This window comes from Pseudorca crassidens, chromosome 21 (genome assembly GCF_039906515.1).
Source record: "Pseudorca crassidens isolate mPseCra1 chromosome 21, mPseCra1.hap1, whole genome shotgun sequence".
NCBI classification, from domain to species: domain Eukaryota; kingdom Metazoa; phylum Chordata; class Mammalia; order Artiodactyla; family Delphinidae; genus Pseudorca; species Pseudorca crassidens.
In genome coordinates, this window is record NC_090316.1 from 14,463,829 (window position 1) to 14,483,546 (window position 19,718).

The following is a 19,718-nucleotide window of genomic DNA, read 5'->3' on the forward strand; positions in this document are numbered from 1 at the left end:
AGTGTGATATTGGATTTATAACAAGAAATATGTATTTGGCCTTTGTACCCATTTCTAGCACAGAGTTCCTGGAACCCTTGGAATTTACTACATGCTGAGGGGTAAGGGTGTCTGGATATTGAACCACACCTGAGTTTGTGTTAATGAGGTGTCTTCTGAGGGCTGGTTGGTAGAGGAGCCAGCCGTGTGATAGTGGGTTGGAACATCAGCCTTAACCCCCTGCCCTTGGGAAGGCGAGGACAGGGTCTGGAGGTTGACCATCACCAGTGGCCAATGATTTAGTCAGCCGTGCCTATGTAACGAAGCCTTCATAGAAAACCGAAAGGACAGAGTTCAGAGAGCTTCCGGGTTGGCGAGCACATGGGGTTTTGGGAGGGTGGCGTGTATGCCCAGAGAGGACACGGAAGCTCCACACCCCTTCCCAGGTACCTTGCCCTGTACATCTCTTCCATTGGGCTGTTCCTGAGATACATTATAACTTTTTATAATAAACTGGTAATCTAGTAAGGAAAATGTTTCATCACATGTTTCTCTGAGTTCTGTGAGCCACTCGAGCACATTAATCAAACCCAAGAAAGGGGAAGGGGTCTTTGGAACCTTGGGTCTATAGCCGGTCGCTCAGAAGCACAGCTGACAACCTGGACTTGTGGTTGGTGACTGAAGTAGGGGCGGGGGGGGATAGGACAATCTTGTAGGACTGAGCCCTTTACCTTTGGGATCTAATGCCGTCTCCAGGTAGATAGTGTCAGAATTGAGTTAATTGCTTGATTGTGTGGAGAAATAAAACACACATCAGAGTTAGTGTCAGAATTGTGAAAGGACATGGGCAAGTGGTGTCCAGACAGCATCTTGCTTGATAACTGTTGGTGTAAAGCTGATAAAAACAGGGGTCTTTATCTGTTCTGGTCAGCAGTACCGAGCCCCTAGAACAGTGTCTTGCACAATCTGAAAGAATGTGCTGATGAACCAATACTGTTTTGCTTAGTGAATGATGACTGGTCATCTTCTGAGTACTCCTTCCTCATATCAGTCCTGCACTAGATAGGAACCATTAGGCAACTCTGTGATGGGGAACAGAAAGGGGGAAACCAGAGGAAGGAAGCTCCTATTACTTAAGCACAGGTGACATTCTTGACAGGTGAGGTTGTAAATTAACCAGTGACATGGGCAGTGTGTGGTTTTTACTTATCCGGGCAGAATTGAAGGTAAGAGCGCCAGCCCTAGGGAAGTGGAGAACCTCTGAATTTTGCCACAGGTATCATCAGACTCCTCACATGTTCTGTCCCTGTTTGGAGAGGCCCCCGTCCTCACTGTGAGCCGGTGCCGGCAGGCCCACGGAACGGAAGGATTCTGAGCACTAGATTGGAAGAGGGAGTTCTCAGAGACGGACCATCAGTTTGCAGAGGGAGGCAGAACTGCAGGAATCTCTCTGGCACTGGGTTGTCTCTGTTCCCATGGCTTATAGTTGGTGAGTGCCCACCTAGAGAATGCGGGCTCTGCAGGGGGATTTGCCAGGTGGAAAGCGTGGTATGCTGCAGGTCTTAGCTGTGTGCACTCCTGGGAGGTCAGAGCCCTGACAACCCGTGACCCTAGTGCCCCATTCTGGAAGGCAAGCTTTCTTTGCCATCTGTTGATCTGTTTCTGAAAGGGAGCCGGCCACCGGGGAATTTATCTCCTCTGTTTGCCATACGGCTTTTGTACCCATGGGGAGCTGGCAGACTGCAGGAATAATTCAGAGGGGTCAATGGCATCAATCATCACACCTATCATGAATTAGAAAAGAGGTGCTTTACGTACATTATCTCTGATCTTCGCAAAATCTCTGGAATGTAAGTATTATCATTCCTATCCTATGGAATGGGAAACTGAGCTCAGAGGGGTTTAGCAAGCTACCCACCAACTTCCAGGAAGTGGAGGATTCAAACTCTTGTCTGTCTGACTCTACGCCCGAGCTCTCTTTCTGACAACCTAAAGCAACCTCAGCTGGAGAGCGAGACGGAGGCTTGAACAGGACTGCACACAGCTCTCCACCCCGGCTTCCCCAGCTTTGTAGGTAACCAGTTGTTCTTTTCTTCCCTTCCAAGTCAAAGAGCCATCTGATAATCAGTTGTGTTGCGCTGAAGTAAGTGTTCGAGGTTTCTGAAACCGTCGGAAACCCTGGAGGCCTATCACTAGGAGCTGCCAAAATAGGAGGCGTGCTTCAAGGTCAAGGGCTTCCATTCAGCCATAGACCCCGGACCCAAAGTGTGCCGTGCTGGAATACAGATTCTCCAGCCCCCGAAGCTCACAATTTTCTACCACCTTCTTCCTCTGATTTCTGGCCGAAGACTTGGAAATTTTAGGGAATGTGGCTGATTCTGCTGCTGTCTCTTGAGCCAGCATCTTGGATAGGCTGAGCACCTCTCCCAGGTCAGGACCGTGGGCTCCATGAGAGCAGGGACCATATCCACTGAGTGCTCTGCTTTGCATAATGCCTGGCAGCAGTGAGTGAGCACTTCATCAGTACTTCTGAATGAATGAATGGTCGCAAGTTAAAAAGTTCAGAAACTTCTAAAAAATTAACGTTAGTCATACGCTTGGCACCAGACCTGTGTTCTTTGGACACCAAGAGAGCCCGCCTCTTTCCTTATGGTCATGATCAGCAGAGCTTACAGGTACCTGACATAAGTTATGTCTAGAAGGCATTTGTTTCCATATAAAAGAAAAATAATTGTATTATAAAAAATATTGAAAATAAACAAGAGAGATCAAAGAATCACCCATCTAAATTCCACTACCCAGATAAAATCATTTTGGTTTATTTCTTGGTCTAAATGAATTATACAGTAATGAATGACATTATAAAAAGTATTTAGAGTGAAATATGAAATTTTTCTCCCTCCCCAGAGATGACTGCTGTTAAGAACATGGAATATTTGCTCAAACTGTTTAAATGTATGTGTACATTTGCAATTATATATAATGCAGATTGGAACATGCAGAACAAATTGTTCTGCAGCTTTCTTTTTGTCACCTAATATCCTAAGAACACCTTCTGTAACAGTAAATAGAAATCTGTGTCCTTTTAAACGGCTGCAGAGTATTCCATAGGCTCAGTGTACAATAATTTCCCTGTAATAATGCTTCCGTACTGTTGGGTAGTTAACTTGTGTCCAGTTATTCACTGTGACAGCACTACAGGGAACATCCTCATACATGTATCTTTGGATGCTTGAACATAACATGTGACTCTTTCTTGTAATAAATTCCTAAATTTAGAATTGCTAAGTTCTAATGGTATGTGCCAAATGGTATGTGCAGTTTTAATCAGTCTTACTCTTTAAAAAATATTTTTTAATTGTATAAGTTTGACATGTAACATTGTGTAAGTTTAAGGCGTACAGTGTGTTACTCTGATTCATTTATAGGTTGTAATATCGCCCATGTAGCGATATTTATCATATTACATAATTATAGTACAATGTCATTGTCTAAATTCTAATTAGTGTTACTCTTAACCACAATTTTTTTCCAGGTTATTTTAGGATGTGATCAAAAGGAAAAAACAGATATAAACAAAAATGTGTGTATAAACATATACATCACAGTTTACAAGGACTGTTGCAAGGAATTTCTTTCTAGTCTGAGGGGTATGAATAGTTACTTTCTTAAACAACTGTCTAATTTTTACGTGAAATCTTACAACTATTTGTGTTTTCCTTTGTGTGTAGGCTGCCAGAAGGCTGAGTCAAGTTTGTGTCTATCTCTAACAAGTATATAAGCATGGAGATAGATCAATAGCTAGCTGGCTAGATAATAGCCTGGATGAACTTGACTGCTTGATTCATCAGTTGTCCTTTGATCTTGAAAAATAATGTAGTTTTCCACTAGAGATTTTCTCAAAGGGGACATTCTGGGTGTTTTACCCATGGTAAGTTTCCCAGAAATCCTTTAGGACAGTTGCTCAAATGGTTCAGTTGCCTTTATTCAGCTGGTGGGTCCTCTCACCTCCGTGCTGTTTCTCTCTGCTTTGTTCCTTTGGACCTGTGCAAGCTCAGGCTTTGGTCACCTCCTGACCTATTACCATCCCTGCAGAGCATCCCCCTCCCCTGGAAATGGAATTGTCCTCCCTCCCTCCCTTCTTCCCTTTCCCTCCTTTCTTCCCTTTCCCTCCTCTCCCCTCCCCTTCCTCCTCGTCTCTTCTCAACTGTTTTTTTTTTTTTTTTTTTGCGGTACGTGGGCCTCTCACTGTTGCGGCTTCTCCCGCTGCGGAGCACAGGCTCCGGACACGCAGGCTCAGCGGCCATGGCTCATGGGCCCAGCCGCTCCGCGGCATGTGGGATCCTCCCCGACAGGGGCACGAACCCGTGTCCCCTGCATCGGCAGGCGGACTCTCAACCACTACGCCACCAGGGAAGCCCTCAACTGCTTTTCTTGAGAAAATACTCATAAGTAAAATTCTCTGCCTCCTCATACAAGGAAAGTAATGTTCCTATGTTTTCCAACTCTAATAGAAAAAAGGAAGTAGCTGTAGAGTGTGACTTAGAACTCAAGGAAGTCTCCTGGGTTGATGCTTGGGATTCATCTCCTGCATGTTTGTTTGATGGTTTGAGTTTAATAATCTTAAAATATGTGCTTTTTATTTTTTTTCTAGGTGAATGTTGGATGTGTACCCAAAAAGGTAGAACTTTTACTTCTCCTTCCTTCCACACTCCTTTGACATATTTGGTAAATCATGATCACAGTAAGGATGTTTTCAAATGTGCCAGTTAAAATTCTTGCTGCAAAAAATAACTGAGAAAGCTACTAAAAGGGCTTAAACAATAGGATAGTTTTTTTTAATTTACTTAATTAATTAATTTATTTGGCTGCATTGGGTCTTCGTTTCTGTGTGAGAGCTTTCTCTAGTTGCGGCAAGCGGGGGCCACGCTTCATCGCGGTGCACGGGCCTCTCACTATCGCGGCCTCTCTTGTTGCGGAGCACAGGCTCCAGATGCGCAGGCTCAGTAGTTGCGGCTCACGGGCCCAGTTGCTCCGCGGCATGTGGGATCTTCCCAGACCAGGGCTCGAACCTGTGTCCCCTGTGTTGGCAGTCAGATTCCCAACCACTGCGCCACCAGGGAAGCTCAATAGGATAGTTTTTATTTGTATTTTTAAATATCATTTATTAAGAAGCCTGGAGGAAGAAATAAAGAGGCCAGGAGATAGGCAGCTTCTGAGATTGGCTTAGCACTTAAGGATATCTGAAAGAACCCTGGCTTCTCTCCATCTTTCTGCTCTGGTATCCTAGGTGTATGGTCAGTGGTAACCCCTGCCCCCTCATGGCTACAGGATGGCTCGTGGAGCTCCAGGCAGGATGTCCTCACCCAGCACTGCCCCTGAAGATTGCTTTAGATTCTCCTGGCCAGGATGAGCTACCCCTGCAGGGGAGAATGGGCAAGTGAGTGGCATTTTCAGCCAGGAAGAAAGGAGGGAGGGGCTGCTGGAGAGATAACCACAGAAATACTAGCTCCTGGATACTAATTGCATCATACATACAAAGGAAATTCATCCTGGCCATGAACCTTGCGGTTAAGTTCCCATAGTGACAAAGTCCCTGTGGGAACACAGAGGGGAGATAACCAGGAATGGAACACAGTGTCTGGTCTCAAGCTTCTGATGGTCTAGAAGGAACAAAGACCAACAAAATGTTTATAGTCATGGTGTAAAAGAAAAGCACTGTCCATCTGCAGGGGATAACTTTTTCTCAATAGAAGATCCAGCCAGGAAATAAAAAAGTTTATACCCCACTGTAAGCCCAAGTGCTGATATGACCAAGACCAAGTAGATGATGGTGGCAGATGGATGTCCCTCCTACATGTGGCTCTGGTTAACTACATGGAACCTGGGTGACTTTGCACGGAGTGAGGTGTTTGCCTCAAGCCATCTGGTCTTTCACCTGCTCCAGGGCATCTCTGAATCAGTTTTTCCCAGGGAGACAAGAACAGTTTTTCTCCTGGAAAGACGTGTCAAGATTGTCATGGGTTTTTTGTTTTATTTTGATGTTAGTAGTTTTTGTTTTTAAACAGAAATCTATTTCCCTATAAATTATCCAATTTAAAATCATATAGCATGTGACGTTGGGTATCTCCTGGCCACTCTAAAATTGAATTTCTCAAGTTGCTTGAATGATGTTTCTGAGGACAGTATTTGGATACCATTGTGGTAAGCAGTTGATAGAATTGCACCTCAGTTAAAAGAATCCAGCACAGTCATCAATTTATTCTTCTTTAGGCATAAAGGGAGGAAGGTACAAAGAAGGAATCAAAGGCTTGTCAAAAGTCGTGGGACTTCCCTGGTGGCGCAGTGGTTAAGAATCCGCCTGCCAATGCAGGGGACACGGGTTCGAGCCCCGGTCCGGGAAGATCCCACATGCCACAGAGCAACTAAGCCCGCGTGTTACAACTACTGAGCCTGCGCTCTAGAGCCCCCAAGCCACAGCTACTGAGCCCGTGTGCCATGACTACTGAAGCCCGCACGCCTAGAGCCTGTGCTCCTCAACAAGAGAAGCCACCGCAGTGAGAAGCCTGCGCACAGCAACGAAGACCCAAGACAGCCAAAAATAAATAAATAAATAAATAAATAAATAAATAAATAAAAGTCATGTCTCTGGCGTGTCTGACAAAGAAGATGGTAGTTTGTCATCTAGAGTTCTGGATGCCGATTTCAATTCAGTTCTCGTGATGATCAGTTGGTTTACAGATTATAGGCTACATCCCACAGGAGACGCAGCTAACCTTTGAGTTCCACATGTCTGATTACATATATCCTTACAGGGACACGTTTGTAGTTAATAGGAATCCATTTTCTTAAAATTTCCAGTGCTCAATTTTATCTAATAGTTTCCTTCTAAATCTTAAAGTTAACAGATGCAATTCCATTTCTTAAATTGAGCACAGAAGGCAAGGCTTAAAGAAATTTGAAACTTAAAATGAATGTAAGCAGTAGTAAATTTGAATGGAAGAACTGTGAGACATATAATATTCTGCTTTTACAGAGTATATAAACTGTGGAATTCAACAATAGAATTAATTTCCCCCAACATTTCAGAAGTCTCGCTATGAAATCTATCTGGTCATATTTCTGAAGTTTCTCTTTTAAAATGTTTAGTTTTGTTTGTAAGTTAAAGGTCAATATCTTTATCTACTATTATATATTACCTTTCTGTAGAAAAAAATTTCTCTTTTTTCTCTGGACTCATGCACTACTGTCTTGGGTACTTTTTTTTATAGGTAATGTGGAACACAGCTGTCCACTCTGAATTCATGCATGACCACGTTGATTATGGCTTTCAAAGCTGTGAGGGTAAATTCAGCTGGCGGTAAGTGTAAACGCTGAGAGGGCTCTGTTTACAAACGTACATTTTTTCTTTCATAGTGAAGTAAGCCATACATTTTTTGAGGGTGTATTATTGTGGCAAAGTGTATATAACATAAACTTTTGGAGGTAAAGGATATGTTTTTGGCATTGATTGCAGTGATGACTTACTTGTGCATATACTTATCTCTAAACTCATCAAGTTGATACATTAAATATGTACAGCTTTTTGTATGTCAGTCATACATCAATAAAGTGGTTTTAAAATACACAACACAACGTGAAAGTTTCATTTTAGCCCTTTTAAAGTTGTCAATTCAGTGGCATTAGGTATATTCATAGTGTCGTGCAACCATCACCAACATCCATTTCCAGATTTCCACCATCCCAAACAGAACAGTGTACCTGTTAAACAGTCTTCCCTTGCTCCAAACCCCTGGTATCTCTATGCTGTTTTCTGTCTATGAATGTGACTATTCTAGGTACCTTATACAACATCTGTCCTTTTATGCCTGGCGTATTTCACTTAGCGTAGCACTTTTAGAATTCGTCCATGCTGTGGTATGTGTCAGAATTTCATTGCTTTTTAAGGCTGAATGCTGTTCCCTAATATTTACATACCACACTTTGTTTCTCTATTCATCCTTCAATGGACTCCTGGGTTTTTTCCATCTCTCGTCTATTGTGAATAATGATGCTATGAATATTGATCTACAAGTCCCTGTTTTCAGTTGTTTTGGGACCATCCTTAGAAGTGGAATTGCTGGGTCATATGGCAATTAATATTTAACTATTTTTGAAGTTTTATACCTTTTATTTATTTTTTTATTGAGGTATAGTTGATATACAATATTATGTAAGTTTCAGATGTACAACATAGTGATTCACACCTTTTAAAGGTTTTACTCCATTTAGAGTTATTATAAAACATTGGCTATATTTCCTGTGCTGTCCAATATATTTTTGTAGCTTATTTATTTTATATGTAATCGTTTGTACCTCTTAATCCCCCGTGTTTAACTTCTAAAGGAACTGCCATAAACTTTTTTTTTTTTTGGCCACGCCTTGCGGCATGCAGGATCTTAGTTCCCAACCAGGGATCGAACCTGAGCCCCCTGCAGTGGAAGCATGGAGTCCTAACCACTGGACCACCAGGGGATTCCCTGCCATGAACTTTTCTAGCCATAAATTTTTTTTTTTAATTTTAGCATATTCATTCATTTATTGAGCAAATAATGAGTGGCCACCATATACTAGGCACTGTGCCAAAGCAGCTCTCCTTGCCTTCTTTGCAGAAAGAAATTTACGAACCTTGCGTGCCAAGTGAACATTCTCCATAGAGTAGAATAAGGGTTCTGCACATACGGAACGCAGACGGACACAGGGGAAGGTGTGCCTGTCTTTAGAGACACTCACTCCCAGGGCTCTTATGGACAGTCTGATTCTCTGCTCCGGCGTGTTCAGGGTCAGAGGCCCTAGTTACGACTGAAAGAGGAGAGTCCAGATCCTCAGTCCTGACTCCGGTTTCATTGCAGGGTTATAAAGGAAAAGCGGGATGCCTACGTGAGCCGCCTAAACACCATCTATCAGAATAATCTAATCAAGGTGAGCATGCCAGGTTTTGAACTTTGAGAAGAAGCTATTCTCTGCCGGAGAACCAAATCTGACCAGACATAGCCTTTACATTTATCTCTTGTTTCTTTTCTTTCTTTTGTGATTACTGGTTTTGATATTGACCTGTAAGGATGTAAGTCGGACTTGGTAGGCCAGTCTCATTTCTATTTCTACGGAAAGTGGGACGTATGTGCCTAAGTCGGCGAATCAGGTCTCACCTGATGCCTGCCTGCACCTGTCTGACCCTCCACTTAGTTCCAGAAACCAAGCACATAAGAGCCTGATTATGTAACAATGTGCCAGTTTATGGGTTAAAATCAGGACCGTTATCTGGCTGGAAACCTGCCATAGTTCGTCTGCTGAGAACACCCTCGTCCTTGGTGGCTAAATCTACTCAGGACACCATGTTATGGTTCAGAAGGACGTTTTTGTGAATGAAGTCCAGTCAGGAAAATTGGGCAAAGTGTGTTTGCCTTCAGCAAATGTATGTTGTCCTTTGTTCTGCTGAGGCTTTTCCCACCCTCATGCTTTGATGTCATTCCTCTTCCACTGGACTGTACTGAAGCACCATCCAACTCTCCTTTTTCTTTTATTTATTTTTAATTAATGTATTTATTTTTGGCTTCGCCGCGCGGCTTGTGGGATCTTAGTTCCCCAACCAGGGATTGAACCCACGCCCTTGGCAGTGAGAGTGCGGAGTCCTGACCACTGGACCGCCAGGGAAGTCCCAGCTCTCCCTTTTCTTGACAGGACTCCCAGCACCCTTAATTGGTCTCTGTGGTTTCACTCTTCAATTTCTAAGACATCAACGTAGCTTAGGTTATACTAGATCAGTATATTTGGGATGGTATTTGGGCCACTGTAATCTCATTAGCACGTGTTTATAAACCCCTTTTTAGGGTGAGTTACTTGTACAGATGGCTAACCTCATAATTTTTATATTAATTCTTACCATTCATTGGGTTTATTTTTTTGGAGGGTGATATTTTCTGACCTTAACCCCCAAATTCAAGGGGAAAGTATTTGGTCTTCAGACCCCTGTGCACTGAGTTCAAGAGATTTTAAGGTGGCTAGACATGAAAATGAGATGCTATTTGCTATACTACAACACCCAAATTAAAAAAAAATTTTTTTTTAATGGAGCTAGCTTAAAGTACTTTTGCAAAAGAGATAGGAAAATTACTCAGGAAATAGCATTTTTTAATCCTCAAAAATCTTGGTGTGTAGCAGAATTTACCATGACCTTATGGAAAAGGAATCACAGGCAATCCAGAAATTCGGAATAGGAAACTTTCTGTGAAATATCCTAGGAAATGAAAATAAAAATTTCATCAGTTTCTTCCCCAAGCGATTACCCATATTATTGCCACTCGACTCAGTCTCCTTTTCGTCTAGCACCCGGTAGGAAATCATTACCTCCTGAAGGAAAGTTTTTCAGGAGCCTCGTGGCTTTTGGCATCAATCTTGATTCACCTTGATTAAGCAGGGCACCTGCAGAACAGGCCTGGAGGGCTGATTAGAAAGGAGGAAATAGCTCAATTCAGAACCAGGTATGTTCCAAAATGTTGCAACGCTCCATTCTGTGATCGTGCTTACAGGATCCCATTATCCTTGTGAGTTGCCCACATTTCTTGCCAGTATGTGTATCCTGGCAGGCAGAAGCTTGCTGGCAGTCCAAACTCAGGCCCAGGCACAGAGGCTGCCAGGAAGAGCAAATGAAGTCTGAGTTCTCAACACCTCTAGTGTAGAGCTTCACGGTCATGGAATTTTGTGGTATTTTTCCCCCCTTCGTTTGAAAAAACATAAACATTGCTTTTCCCTCCCTTGGCCAGAGTATTTCCCTTTGGCCTCAGCTCCCTGCACCTTTATCCTTTTGTTTTCTCAGCCTTCTTTCTTTCCTCCAGACACATCATTCTTCAGTGTGTTTTCATTCTAAGTGAGAAAGGCTTTCTCCTTCAACTCTTGGGGACAAAGATGTAATCTTCTTCCTTGTGGGAATGACTTGCATATATTTTTTTTAGTCTCTGGGTTTTGGCCCAAGATAGTCCCTTTGTTTTTTCTTACTGCATAGTTCTAGCATCAAATGGCAACCCCCAACCTAAGTATCAATTAACAGTCAGAAGTTCTGCAGAAACTCGAACGTTGGAGAGTTGTCTTAGCATCAGCAAACCATAAATCACAATCCTCAGTAGAGAATGGAAAGATGTAAGAAGTTGCAGCAAGTTTTGTTTTGGTTTTTTTGTTTGTTTTTTGTTTTTTGGGTATTTTTTGACCGTACCACACGGTTTGCAGGATCTTAGTTCCCCGACCAGTCCTAACCACTGGACAGGGAATTCCCTTGTTTTATTTTTTAATCTTTTTCTTCTTCTTTTTTTTTTATTTTATCAAAGTATAATTGAATTACAATGTTGCGTTAGTTTCTGCTGTTCAGCAAAGTGACTCAGTTATACATACATATTTTTTTCATGTCCTTTTCCATTGTGTTTTGTCATAGGATATTGAATATAGTTCCCTGTGCTATACAGTAGGACCTTGTTGTTTATCCATCCTATATATAATAGTTTGCATCTGCTAATCCCAAACTCCCAGTACTTCCCTTCCCCACCCCTTTGTTTTTTAATCTTAAGAACAGGCTAATGTGACCATGCTTCCTTCTCCAGTCCCACATAGAAATCATCCGCGGCCATGCAGTATTCACGGGTGATGCCCAGCCCACAGTGGAGGTCAACGGGGAAAAGTACACCGCCCCTCACATCCTGATTGCCACAGGCGGCGTGCCCATGCTTCCTCAGGAGAGCCAGATCCCTGGTGAGTCTTCCAAAGGCGTATGCTTGTTAACAATAGTCAGAAAGAATTGACCGTTGTTTTCCACCTTACAAGTCATGCCAGGGGATCTGCCCTGTACCAGTTCTTTGTCTTGGACACATGAGAGAAGGTCTCTGCAGAACCTAAATGTAATTGGCCTAAGTGGTACCTAGTGACGGGGCAAAGGAAGATATTTCATCCAGCCCCAGGCTCAGACATACTACAGTAACACAGGGGGAAGAATCAGCAAAAGCCCCATCCTTCCCTTCTCGGCACAGCAGAGATTGTTTTCAGCCTCAGTTTGTCATGAGATATCTACTGTTTTCTTTAAGAGAGAGAAATCTTGTAGAGATGTAACTTCATCAGCTAATTAAGCCTTCTTATATGCATATTTTTCTCTCATATAAAGAATTAGAAAATTAAAGAAGTAAGGAATCTCCGAGACAGTCTTGTCTACCTTCGTATACACAGGGATGAGTTATAACATACTGCCTTGTTCTCTCATAGGAAACATTGTCCATATCTTTTTCCCCAAGTAGATTATAAGGTCTTTGTGGATGGTGATCATAGTTTATACAACTTCTTCTTAAGACCCATGACCATGGATTGGCTTCTTACGACCCATGACCAACCTGAATTTATATGGAAAATTTTGAGTGTGTATGTATTTATGCATTTTTTTCTCTGGAGAGAGGATCGATAAAATTTCACCAGCTTTTAAAAGGGTTCATGACTCTCCAAAAGCTAAAGAACAACTACTGTAAAAAATGTGAAGATGCTGTTGTCAAGTAACTTAAAATTTAGTTGGTAAGATTGGATATACACATCTTTTTTTTTTTTTTTTTTTGCAGTATGCGGGCCTCTCACTGTTGTGGCCTCTCCCATTGCGGAGCACCAGGGAAGCCCCAGTTTATGTCTTTTTAAAAAGACAGGGAGACTGTACAGATGCACTAGGATCTCTGGAAGGACACTCAAAACCCTGCAGTGCCAACTCCCTCCAAGGAGAGGACCAGAGCTCTGGGTTGGGAAAGAGACCTGCTTTTCACTAGATGCTCTGTGGTGCTTTTTGAATTTTTTAAGATATACATTTATTGGGCTTCCCTGGGGGCGCAGTGGTTGAGGGTCCGCCTGCCGATGCAGGGGACACGGGTTCGTGCCCCGGTCCGGGAAGATCCCACATACCGCAAGGCGGCTGGGCCCGTGAGCCATGGCCGCTGAGCCTGCGCGTCCGGAGCCTGTGCTCCGCAACGGGAGAGGCCACAGCAGTGAGAGGCCCGCGTACCAAAAAAAAAAAAAAAAAAAAGATATACATTTATTAATTTAAAACATGTAATAAAAAACAAATGCAAAGAAATAAAATAAAAGGTAAGTGTTCCAAGGTGATTGCCAGACAGTGAGGGTCGGAGTCCTCAGAGGTGGGACGGATTACTATGAGCTGTCATGGACCAAAAAGTCTTCCTGGGAAAAGGGCTTACAAATTGAGCACCATGTGCCGAAGAAGAGAAAGACCAGAAGAACCAGTGGGTAATAAATAGGTCTTTAAAGGACATTCAGTCAATTAAACCAGTTTTTCTGGCAGTGAAATCTGGAAGCAAGTACATTGAACTGAAACTGGAAGAAGGTTGGGGCCAAATTGTGGACATTTATGAAGTCAAATTAAGGAATCTCTGTCATTCACGAAAACTAGTTATTAATAGCCTATAAATGGGATAGTGACAAGACCTAAGTGATAATTATAGAAAACTAATCTGATAGTGATCTACAGAGGCAGAAGGCCAGTTAGCAAGTTGTTGCAATAGAATGTCCAGGAGGTGGTAATAGGTTCTGAACTACAGGGTTAGCGTCTGAAATGGGGTGAAAATACTCAGTTCAGCTCTGCAGACAGTTACTAAGCCCGTGGTATGTGCCAGGCGCTAGGAGGAGAGGACAGACATAAGAGACACAGAAGGATGAATCGGCTAGTATATTTCATTGACTCCAAGACACATTTAAAAAAAAATACTCAACACCTCTGAAATCAGGATGGGACCTTAATCATTGTGCATTGAATTTGGCGAAATGCAGTATTTTAAATAACCGATGAGATGAGATGGCCATTGTTGAGAGAAGGAATTATGGATTGATAACTCAAGACTTTGGATTACTGATGGAAGGTAGTCTTTTCAGCTGAAGTGGTAAACAAGAGAGGGATATGGCTTGGGAAATAAAGTTAAGATTCTATGTTGAAAATACTGAGTTTGACACAAAGCTAAATGGTATAGAAAGACAGTTAGAAATATGGAAGGAACTAGAACCTGGGGAGAAGGTCAAAACTGGAACTGCACATTTGAAGTCTCCCACAATGAAGGGAGAGTTGGTTAAAACCTTTGAAGGAAAAAAGCAGAGAGAAGAGAACCAAGGCTGAGCCCATTAGGAGGCGGGAGAAGGAAGCAGAACCAGCAAGGAGTCTATTCATGAGAGCTGAGGTTTTTAATTAATTAATTAATTAATTAATTTGGCTGCCATTGGGTCTTAGTTGAGGCATGTGTGGTCTTAGTTCCGCGACCAGGGATCGAACCCGAGTCCCCTGCATTGGAAGGCGGATTATTAACCACTGGACCACCAGGGAAGTCCCAAGCTGAGGAGATCTTAATTCCTCAAAGAAATTTGATAGTTACTTAGTCATCAGTACTCTTATTTCTACAGAGGAAATAAAAATGTTGACTCAGGGAAGATTTGATGGGCAGCTTCCCAAGTGGAGACTTTAACAGAACTTGTCGAAACAGAGAGTGTGGTGGCTGAGAAAGTGTTTGGTTCGTCCATAAAATGTTGTGATTATTTTACAAGAGTAAACTCCATCTGTGTGACCTATATTGCATTTTCCTACATAGGTGCCAGCCTAGGAATAACCAGTGATGGGTTTTTTCAGCTGGAAGAGTTGCCTAGGTAAGCTGCTTTTCTTCCTGACCTCCGTGTTCATTCTCCCTCAGTTTCTCCCAACACTTCTACCTCCTCTTCCCAACTGTTAAATGTAGGAATTTCCAGAATTCTGTTCTACCTCTTCTCTTTTTATGACCTTGGGTCTCTCATCCATGAGTAGCCCGCAATAAATGACTCAGATCTTTCATGCTTTTGGTCAGAGGCCATTGTAAAATTTTTAGGACCAGAATCAAATGCAGGGTGGTTTTGAGAATAAACACTGAAGCCCTAAAACTGTTTTCTTTCTTCAACTTGATAGAGCATCAGTTGATAATGTGTCTAAAGTGATTCTGGTCTTCAAAGCAGCTAGTACAGAGGCATCTGGATAAATGAAGGCTCTGTCAGTCTCACAAAAATAGGTTTTCTGAAATTGGCCTTTATACATGTTTGTCCTAATAACCTTAGTAGACTTCTGTCATGGATTTAGATAACACGGAGAGAAAAAACATAATGAGGAGGATTGTTTCTCTAATTTGAAGAAGCTGCCAATTGCAGGCTTCCTTGATTAGAGGGGTCCTCCCTTCACTCATGATAAGTGATAGGGCACCTGGGAACTGGAGGAGGGACCCTGTTAGCCCAGAGTTTGGCCTTTATTTCCTTCTGAGTAGCACTCACCCTGCAGTCGTCATTGCTCAACTCTGCTGCTCTCTCGGCAGGTGCTGCCAGTGCAGTGGGAAGTCTTAATCCCGCGCTTTTCCATCAAGGCCTTTCTGGAGGGTGACTAATAATCCCTGCTTGTTCCTTTACCTTAATTCACCTGGAACCACAGGTGGTTCATCAGGGACAAGAGGGCATCTTGGCAATTCCATAGCTGCTGTGAAAACGTCCTGTTACGACATTCAGACCAGGTCATCTTCTGACTTTGAGAAAAGCAAACAGGCATTTTAGATTTGCTGTCTGTGGGACAGGGCCGTGTGTTAGAGAGCAGCCTTTCTTTCCTCATGATCTGTTTGGTTTTAGGTGTGAAGGATATGAGACATGTGAGAATATATGCAGAAATGTGGTCATGACTCATCGTGTTTAAATGGTAACAATTCAGTCTGGACTCAAAGAAGCTTCATTCTAGATACCTGTCCATTACCTATTTTTAAACCATTTATTAAACTTGTGCTGGTAGCACTACAAGTTGAAGAAAGGAATGTATGTGTGTTATAAACAGGACTCTGGGAACATAGGAAAATGAATTAACAATTGGTATATGATTTTTGTCTTCTTTTTTTAAGACTCCTTTATCATTGTTATGTTGGTAAGTAAGTAAATAATCAAAGAAGGAACAAATTTATAGGCGAGGTAACATGTGCTCTGGGCTGTATGATCCAGCTTTTACCCTCATTGGGCTTATGGTTGAGGGGGGGCTGGAGCGTGGAGTCTGTGGAACATTGTGGGACAAGAGGTTCTGACGGCCGCAATGAGGGAAAGAGAAGTGCTCTGGGGACTCAGCAGAATATAAGATTGTTTCTAGGTGGTAGAGGGCTCCCAGGTGTGGCTGCCAAAGTGTCTATGTCCTCAGGGTGAGCCATGGCCTACCCCCTCTTCTCCTGGAGACTCTCCAAGACCAACAGGCATTGAGGGCACGAAGGAGATTGTGCTTGGTTCACAGTTTTTACCTAACTTACTGAGTTTTTCATGTACTGAAGACTGGTGTTTTAAATCAAGACTCCAGGGGCTTCCCTGGGGGCGCAGTGGTTAAGAATCCGCCTGCCAATGCAGGGGACACGGGTTGGAGCCCTGGTCCGGGAAGATCCCCCATGCTGCGGAGCAACTAAGCCCGTGCACCACAACTACTGAGCCTGCGCTCTAGAGCCCGTGAGCCACAACTACTGAAGCCCATGCGCCTAGAGCCTGTGCTCCGCAACAAGAGAAGCCACCGTAATGAGAAGACCGTGTACTGCAACAAAGAGTAGCCCCCACTCACCACAACTAAAGAAAGCCTGTGCGCAGCAACAAAGACTCAACACAGCCAAAAATAAATAAATTAATTAATTAAAAAAAAAAATCAAGACTCCAAAAGCCTGGATGTCAGCTCCCCAGCCTGAGCTTCAGCTTGTTAAGACCATGCCACTGTCTCCTCATTCCTCTGGCAGTCTCTGTATCACAATGCAGAGCTTGGGAATGAAGCCAACATGAAGTGCAAAGCTGAGCATCTTTAAGGGACCAGGTCCTGACACATCATTGGAACACTTAGATGCAGCCATACCTGAAGTCAGGACTTCTCAGTTACATGAATCAATAAATTCCTTTTTTTTTTTTTAAACCAAAAAGAAAAAAAAGATTGTTTGCAGTGGTTACTTTAGTGGTACGAGGTGGACTAGAGGGGACTGTGGAAGCTGAGGGGGAAACACTGAGCTCCTTGCAGATTTTTGTCTCCTCTCTGAAGAAGCCAAGACGTTTCACACGTGTTTCTCGTATATCCATTCTGCTGGGAATACTTATCCCAACCCTTGCCAGAGCTATTCATCTTTCAGGAATCTGGAGTGTTTCTGAGCCCTCTCCCCTGCAGGAACTAAGTGTTGCCCTCTGAGCTTTAACAGACCCCTGGGCATGTTTCCCCTCAGGAATTCCTCAAGGACAGGGATCGCTACCCATTGTGTCCAGTGCAATGCTTAACAGAAGTAGGACTTACATAAGAAATGTTTGGGGAAGAGAGAGAAGATGGAGAGAGGAAAGAAGAAAGTAAGGAGCGAAGACCCAAAGAAAGGAAAAGTGGTCAACATATAATAGGAGAGAGGATGGTAGAGATGGAAGAAGAGCTACTTCCTAGTTTCCAAACTAGACATTTCTCTTTTTATACACTGGGCTGTAGGATAAGAGCATCCTTACCTCTAATACATAGCCATTCAGGTTCATACCTCATCCTCCATCCAGACCATAGCCCTCTGAAGGCAGGGAGTCACAACATAGGTACCTTACTTGTAGAAGGTACTAAAGAAAGATTTCCTTTCTTCTTCCCTGATTGCTTTCTTCTTACCCAAGCATTGCATCAGTGGTAGGACCATGCTTTAGAGAACTCCAGCCCTGAAAGGGTTAGCTCCAGCTGAAGGGCACTTATTCTGTATGCTGCAGTGATTACTCTAGGGCTGGGCTTAGCTTCTCCACCATGGACTCAGACCTTCACCCAAACATTTATCTAGTGTTTAAGATGCTTTTTTAGACCAGAATTTATTCAGGGCATCTAGTTTCATTGCAGATCTATGCTACAAGTTAAAATGGCTTGCTTAAATTGGCCTTTCATCATATTGCAAAGATTGATAGAATTTAGCAATGATCAAGGGAAAATACTGAGCCAGAGGAGAATAACGGTGGTGAGGATTGTGATGCCAAAGAAAGGAACAGAAGAGATATTTGAAGCAATAACGACTGTCACTTTCCCCAAAATTAATGTCAGACACCAAACCACAGATCCAGGAAGGTCAGAGAACACTAAGTAGGATAAATGTCAAAAAACTATACCTAGGCATATAATTTTCAAACCGTAGAAAATCAAAGAAAAAATTCTGGAAGAAGCCAGAAGGATGAAACACAGCTGACCTATAAGGGGAGCAAAGATAAGAATTACAACAACTCTTCAGAAACTATGCAAACAAGAAAGTGGAACATTTAAAGTGTTGAGAGGAAAAAACCCCGCCAACATAGAACTCTTTACTCTGCAAAATTATCCATCAAAATTGGCGGACAGGGCTTCCCTGGTGGCGCAGTGGTTGAGAGTCCGCCTGCCAATGCAGGGGACACGGGTTCGTGCCCTGGTCCGGGAAGATCCTACATGCCACGGAGCAGCTGGGCCCGTGAGCCATGGCCGCTGAGCCCGTGCATCCGGAGCCTGTGCTCCGCAAAGGGAGAGGCCACAACAGTGAGAGGCCCGCGTACCACAAAAAAAAAAAAAAAAAAAAAAAAGGCGGAGAAATAAAGACTTTCTCGGACAAGCAAAAAACAAAAATTGTGGGGCCAATTTTAGTTTTAGGTGTGAAGATCTCTGCATAAGGAATTGTCTCTAGCTTCAAAGGGTTTTTATTTCCTCTCTGAGGAAATGAAGCTAAGTAATTTTTAAAACACCTAAAAATATATTTCCGTTCTACAGAAGGATATTTTCTACTTAAAATTACTGTATTATCCTGGATTGGATCTTGGGACAGAAGAAGGAAATGAATGGAAAGACAGGTGAAATCTGAATAAAGTCTGAAGTTTAGTCAACAGTAATGTACCAGTGTCAGTTTGTTTTTTTTTTAGTTTTTTTTTTAGCGGTACTCGGGCCTCTCACTGTTGTGGCCTCTCCCATCGTGGAGCACAGGCTCCGGATGCGCAGGCTCAGCGGCCATGGCTCATGGGCCCAGCCGCTGCGCGGCATGTGGGATCTTCCCAGACCGGGGCACGAACCCGTGTCCCCTGCATTGGCAGGCGGACTCTCAACCACTGCGCCACCAGGGAAGTCCGCCAGTTTCAGTTTTGACAACTGTACCATGGTTTATAAGATGTTAACTTTATGTTTTTTTAATTGAAGTGTCGTTGATTTACAATGTTGTGTTAATTTCTGCTGTACAGCAAAGTGACTCAGTTATACATATATACACATTATTTTTTGTATCTTTTCTATTATGGTTTATCTCAGGACATTGAATATAGTTCCCTGTGCTATACAGTAGGACCTTGTCCATCCATTCTACATCTGCTAACCCCAAACTCCCAGTCTATCCCTTCCCAAACCCCTCTGCCTTGGCAACCACAAGTCTGTTCTCTATGTGAGTCTGTTTCTGCTTCATAGATAAGTTCATTTGTGTTGTATTTTAGATTCCACATGTAAGTGATACCATATGTTATTTGTCTTTCTCTTTCTGACTTACTTCACTTAGTATAATCTCTAGTTGCATCCGTGTTGCTACAAATGGTGTTATTTCGTTCTTTTTTATGGCTGAGTAGTATTCCATTGTATATATGTACCATGTCTTCTTTATCCATTCGTCTGTTGATGGACATTTAGGTTGTTTTTATGTCTTTGGTTATTGCAAATAGTG

General features: G+C 42.8%; 1 protein-coding gene across 2 annotated transcripts in view; it reads left to right on the top strand.

The window, feature by feature from the left end:
- The window catches only part of GSR (glutathione-disulfide reductase), a 58,933-nt gene that overhangs the window by 24,933 nt on the left and 14,282 nt on the right, over window positions 1-19,718 (top strand). For both annotated transcript variants that reach the window (XM_067721582.1, XM_067721581.1), the window contains exons 2-6: window positions 4,634-4,660; window positions 7,251-7,339; window positions 8,871-8,940; window positions 11,610-11,757; window positions 14,625-14,679. In XM_067721582.1, coding sequence (XP_067577683.1) covers window positions 4,634-4,660; window positions 7,251-7,339; window positions 8,871-8,940; window positions 11,610-11,757; window positions 14,625-14,679 — 389 coding nt within the window. The remainder of the gene's footprint in view (window positions 1-4,633; window positions 4,661-7,250; window positions 7,340-8,870; window positions 8,941-11,609; window positions 11,758-14,624; window positions 14,680-19,718) is intronic.